Consider the following 6,328-nt stretch of genomic DNA (forward strand, 5'->3'; position numbering starts at 1 on the left):
TTTTTGTTAAAAGTAGATCGTGTTGTCGAAGTAGAGAATTACTAGGTAGCAATTAGACGTTGAGTCAACAATATTTCAGTCTTCAATGTTATATTGTGAGTTTCATCTACTATCTATATAAGAGTTAAAGGTATTTTATCTTTAATTACAAATTTTAGTCCATTGACACACCTTGTTGTCTATTGGTTTTTTGACTCTGATAAGTTACAATTAGCTGAAAGACGTAAGAATTAATCAGTATACTCGGTTATAGATCAAGTGCCTTGGATGTAGTTTAATATTATTGGAACAATAGTTATTCATAGTCTAGGGTAGGAATCTTCCTTTGAGAAGTTGTTTTATTTTCTGTCATGTATATATCGATGCCTTTCTTTGTCTTTGGTATCTTTTATTGTCATCTTCTAAGTCATCATCATATACTATTAGGTGTTGAAGGCGGATAATACTACATTGGCTAAAATATCGAGGTTGAGCTATACATGCACCTCTTCTTATGCTTCCCATAGGGCTAGCACTCTCCGATCATTATTATTGAGGTTGTTGCCATTGCCTTTATAACGAAATTGCCACTATCATCATCGATAACATCATCATCATTACTGTCATTATTGCCACTAAACCTCATCTTGATAGACTATATGATTGTATTTAGCAAATTAAGTTTCGGATACATAAAATCACAAGTGGAGAACATATTTCTTAATTTTCTAACTACAAACTAACGAAAATAAAATTTAAAAAATACTGTTAGAAAAAATTCTAGCATACTAAACTTATAAGGGGGACGAGAAAAATCAATTGGAAGAAGATCTTTACGATACTTGAAAAATATTATTTCTTAATAATTATGTAGGTTTAAAAGAAACCTTTATTTATACTAGTTTTAGATGTTAAAAATTAGCTAACTAATAATATAAAATAATTAAAAATATATAAAAATTAATAACGTGAGATAATTGAAAGAAAAATAAAAGTAATTAGTACATAACTTCACATCATAGCAAGAGTTTAACCCTATGACCTACCGAAAAAAGGATCCAGATTCACACACTGAACTTGCTGATTGAGGGCTTTTACCCCAAGAACACCATGAACATTGCAAATCATCTAATTACAACAAAAACATGCCAAAGACATCGATTGAAATCATCAATGCATTAAGCTTGAGCTTTCACCTTGTATATCGTATACCGGTAGGTTATAGTCATCTCAGAAACTGAGTGTATAGAATTGGACGATTCACAACTAAAAACCTTCCTATGTGACATAAAAGGGAAGCTCAAACCATACAAGTCGAAAATGACAACCACACTCCTAGAACTTACATGTATTTGACAGGAAACAGATACAATGACCAAACAACACTACTATGAAGTCAACTTGATGCTTAACTCCAATGTAACAGACCACAAGATAACAAAACATAACACATAGACACATGTAGCTTTCATTTTACTTCAGGTCAACTGCAGCCATTTGGTCCGCATGCGCTCAAATGGAAACTTCAAACTTCAAACACCGCTAATTCTGGCTCTTGGACTTCTCCATGGCCCTTGGGGCTGCAACAAGTGTACATAGACTATTAAACACATATTACTGACAAGATGATGCTCAAAAACAGAATTTTGTCAGCAAAGAACATTTGCTAACATCGGGATCTTCAGCTTAAATCGATTGTTTCGTTAAATGTGATGCTTCATGTTAAAAAAGGAAGTCTATGGATGCTTTATATATTGAAAAGTCTTCAAAAAAGCACCGTGCCATTTATGTAGAATTCTTTTAAAGTCGCAATTAGAGTTTTGCCAATATTGTTTCATGTGATACCTGCCGTTCTTAGAAATATAATGCATTTGATATTACATGGATGTGGGGACACAACGATCAAGTATCAGACAGTTTTTTTCGAGTTCAACAATTAGTTGTCAGCTAACCCAGCAGAGGGTGGATCCATTTATCAATTAAGTACCTGCAAAGAGCTTAATAGCAACCAAACATAGATGAGGGCTAAGTGATAGTCTCACATACCGATTCCAATTGCATCTGAACCCTTCATAATCCTTAGCCTCCTACAAGAATCAGTAAACATGCTGCAATGGCAAATACATATAATCAGTTGCTATATGAGAATGTAGCATCACTAGTAAAAATGCAGAAATTGAACTATGACAGCCGATAAATCGAGATGGTGCAGTTTAGACCAAAAAAAAAAACTTCTAGACCTACATATTTTGCATCTCACTCATGCATGAAAATGCTTCCAATCTGCATAGATATTAAACATTAGAGTCGGCGAAAGGCCCTTCCCAATCTACCAAACCACAAAACTTGTTCCCACTTTAAAATTGTTATCTTTTAGATGAGGTTGAATCATGGTGCTGGTAAGATACCATGAGGGGTTTATGTTTTTGTATCCAAATCTTAGCCTGCTGTTACACTAACAATAAAAATGAAAGGGAAGAGCATAATTACATTTGTGGTAAAATTTTACTGCCCTTTCATCATTTACAACAACTAGGCAGTTCATAAGTCTGATATTTTACTTACTCCCAAGGAACATCACCGACAAGCATCCAATCACTGTCCTTGTCCTCATAGGTAAGAACATATTCGGACCCTTGAAGAAGATCCATCACTCGACCCTCAGTTAATGTCTCTCTGCTCGACATTCCATGTGCACCACACTGACCTGAAACCACATGTACAGAAATAAGTAAACATCTCCTTGCATCAAAAATATTTTTCTTTAATAGTCCTTGAATTGGATATGTCAAAAGTAATTAAATAGTACATAAATACAAAGCCTTACATAGAATAAATTATAATGTTTGAGCAATCTTATATTTACTAGTAGTGATTTAAGGATAGAAAATAAAGAACAGGCGGAGTTCCTTGAGAGAACTCAATTAATTAGTGTCTAACATCATGAAGAAGCAAGGGTAATCAAACAATGTAAATTATCTTTTAAAGACAATACTAAATGTCATCAATATCTCTAAGGTGAAAGAAACTTTCTTTCAAATATTGAAAGTACTGTTTTCACGTAATAGGATTCTTGTTCTCTTTAGTAGGGCATCATTGTATTTTTAACAGGAGAAACATTAGGGAACTCTCAAGGCATAATGCTCCAGGCATCACACAACCATTGGATGGTAGGATGAGAACAAAAGGTCCCCACCAGGCTAGCCGATCAAACTGTTATGTGAAACCCTGACTACATATTCTAGAAGTATTGTATTACATCATTCGTATCGGCCATGGATCAAGGAATTTCCTGCACAGGATACACAACTGAGATCCAATAGTTGGTGACAGAATAAGCAGTAAATTTGTCATGCTTGCACACAATTCTTCCCAGGAAATCACAAAATATGTAAAAAGGAAGTCCATGTGTGTGACAAACAAAAGAGCTTACCAATGGTAAAGCAGGTAAACATTTTCGCAAGAGCCAGTGAGAGATCTTTGTAATTGGCATATGTTTTTAGGTCAACTTTTCTGAGATATGGAGCTCCATCCATGCTGACCTTAATATAGAGGCAGTCCACCCCTTGTTTACCTTCCGCATCCTCCTTGTTCTTACTTGGGTTTGCCATTGTATTCCTTCTGTAACTCCGGATGGGTGGCCAACCAACAACTTGTGCCCTGTCACATACAAAATGCTCAGGCATTCCTGATGAAGGAAGGATGTGGCTCTACATATAACGCTGATGAACGAGAAAAGGAATCAACTTCTTGTCAAAAATGGGGACAAGCAACAGGAAAACAAATGCAACTTAAAATTGCACTACATGGACAGATAGGCCTGCATAAATGATTCATGTTTTAGATGTCACATAGCAAAGAACTGAATAGAACAATGTAAAAAAGTTCAACTGGAAACAATCTTCAGATCTGCGAAAAGAAACAAAAAAGACTACAATTTTAGCACCACTGGTAAGGACAGATTTTATAAGAAGATAGGAAATCAAAGCATTCCCAGGCATCACTTTTAATTCACAAAGGAAACAGGGAAGAAATTTTGTATGCATCGGAAGGAGTTGAGCTGCAGAGTTACAGAAGATACAAGTCTTAATGCTCTCCACCCAAAATCAGGAGAGTAGCACTTGAACATAAGACAACTATATGATTGGCATCTTTCAACATAACTATTAAACAATGCAGTCGAGAACTCCATTTACCATTTCTTACCGATGCGCCAAAACAAAACAAAATGGATGGTGCCTATAGATCTAGTTGTCAAAAGAAAATTTTCTGGAGTACATCATTACAGTGGGAGCTGCTTATCTTGATTTAAACTCTATTAAACGTGACGGTTCAAAATCCTACACCAAACTTGCTCCTTCGAGGCTCACTTGACTGATGAGCAAGAAATTAAAGAACTAGATTTCCTTTTGGTTTCGGGACTGGTCCAAATACTCAAGTACTACATGATAAATTCACCATGGGAAATCATAAGTATTATGTTCTATACCGGCATTCACATATCCATATCTGCGTGATCAAAGCTGCAACATGTGAAAAGATGCCACTAATCAATGACAAGTTCTTAACCACTAGATCAAAGCAGTTGGCATACCAAATAATTAGCAAAAATACAAACATGAATATAAGAGAAAACAACGGAATGAACAGGATTTCAGATTGGTTCCAGCATTATCAACTTTCACCTCCATCTAAGCTGGACAGATAAAAGTTCAAACTTTGCGTTGCAAACTTCACCATTAATATCTCACCCCGAAAAGTCCACAGAAGAACAAAAATAACTTTAAAATGTGCGAATAGAAGAATTTCTTGCTTCACACCTATCTACCAAGGCAGTTAACATGAATAGAGAGACTTACTTCGCCAAAGGCGCCACCTTTGCCGCTCCGCCGTCATCCTTCCCCTCGGTCGGCGGCTTTCCACCAGCGTTCTCACCCTTCGCCGAGAAGGAAACCCCGCCCTTCCCCTGTTCCACCTCAGATCTGTTGACTCCTGTGAGCCCCCACTCCCGCGGCTCGTCGATGGCGTCCGAGAACCCCCTCTTGGAGCCGGAGACGAAGTTCTTAGGGAGCCCAAGCGTCAGGCCGGTCCCTCCTCCATCGACCCTCTCGGGGGAGTCGGAACCCGGGAGCCCAAGCCGGAGCTCCGTGTCCTTGAGGTTGGCGGAGGAGAGCTTATCGGGGCCCTCCGAGAGGCCTATGTAATCGTGCTCCAATGGCGGTGTCATCGAGATCTCTCTCTCTCTCTCTCTCTCTCTCTCTCTCTACCTTCTGTTCACTGCGATTTCTGAGAGCAAAAGGAGACAGGATCGACGCTTGAACAGGAAACGGTGAAGGAAGAAGAAGAAAAGAAGGAAGCGAGCTGTGGGTTCGAGACCAACGGGGGAAGATTCCTACTTGTATAGCTCTCAAGAAAAGAAGCTCTTTTGGGTCGACTTATTCTTCTACAACGCAATGATAAGAGCTCCAAACATGGGGAGACAGAGGAGGAGCACAAGACCAGAAAATAAGAAGTATAATGCCAAAGTGACTTGCGGAGGAGATATTTGTATGGTTTTTAATGGTTGGGTGTGTGAGGCCTTCACCTATCGGGACCGCAAACCTACCGACAGCGGATTGAAAGTTCCCGACAGGATGGCAGATATCGCTCCAATTGCAAATCTCCCTACTTCTAACCCAATCTCTCAGGATAATTGATGGGTACTGCTTGTTGATTCCCTCTCATCTTCTCGGTGAAGAGACGAGCACTACCACTAGGAGTCTGGGAGCCACTCGTGCTTGACCAGAGTTGCATTAAAATAAGCGACGACTGAGCGAGGGAGGGATCACATCGGTGGCGGGAGCTGCTCTCTTCTTGGCAGCAGAGCCATTACGAGGGGGAGAGGCGGTAGCAGTCGGGGTTTCTGTCCGCGGTCGACCATGTCATGTTGGCAGCGACAGCGACACCTACCAACCCACAAGGTCAAGAAAAGAGAAGGAAAACCATTAAAAATACATCTTTACAGAGTGTGTCGTCTGTGCCTTGCATGTATTATACGAGCGAGGGGTCGGGAAGAGAGAGAGGGTGGGGGTGGAGACGGCGACACGACCTGCGAGTCTCACCCCCCCATACACGGCACAGCCCCACGCCTGCATCATCCGTCATTATTATGTTTTGGAAGCATCGATCGCCTCACCTCACCGAACGGCTCGCCGTTTGCGGAAAGCCCCCCCATGCGTGCCCAGAATCTCGCCATTTTTCTGGTTTTCTTTGTGTTTTTCTCGTCATATCACTGGAATTTTTCCCCCCAACTTGACTTCGGAATTGAAACGCAGATGAAGTGTTCGATTCATGTCCTCCCTTAGTGGAC

General features: G+C 39.7%; 1 protein-coding gene across 1 annotated transcript; it reads right to left on the minus strand.

The window, feature by feature from the left end:
• Positions 1-1,140: 1,140 nt before the first annotated feature.
• On the minus strand, positions 1,141-5,739 carry LOC135641862 (auxin-responsive protein IAA21-like). The gene is made up of 5 exons (XM_065157641.1): positions 4,839-5,739; positions 3,413-3,639; positions 2,545-2,686; positions 2,026-2,087; positions 1,141-1,559 (listed from the first exon to the last, which is right to left on the minus strand). Exons 1-5 carry the CDS (start codon positions 5,204-5,206, stop codon positions 1,522-1,524), a joined length of 837 nt encoding a protein of 278 aa, XP_065013713.1. The 5' UTR covers positions 5,207-5,739; the 3' UTR covers positions 1,141-1,521.
• Positions 5,740-6,328: the final 589 nt, after the last annotated feature.

The sequence above is a fragment of the Musa acuminata genome, chromosome BXJ3-6, assembly GCF_036884655.1.
Source record: "Musa acuminata AAA Group cultivar baxijiao chromosome BXJ3-6, Cavendish_Baxijiao_AAA, whole genome shotgun sequence".
Taxonomy (NCBI): Eukaryota; Viridiplantae; Streptophyta; class Magnoliopsida; order Zingiberales; family Musaceae; genus Musa; species Musa acuminata.

Coding starts and splice junctions, on each gene's coding strand:
- LOC135641862 (XM_065157641.1), bottom strand. CDS start 5,206: ATGACACCGCCATTGGAGCACGATTACATAGGCCTCTCGGAGGGCCCC. Junction 2,088..2,544: donor GTCGGTGATGTTCCTTGGGA/GTAAGTAAAATA, acceptor TTGCCATTGCAG/CATGTTTACTGATTCTTGTA. Junction 1,560..2,025: donor TTCAGATGCAATTGGAATCG/GTATGTGAGACT, acceptor CACTTGTTGCAG/CCCCAAGGGCCATGGAGAAG.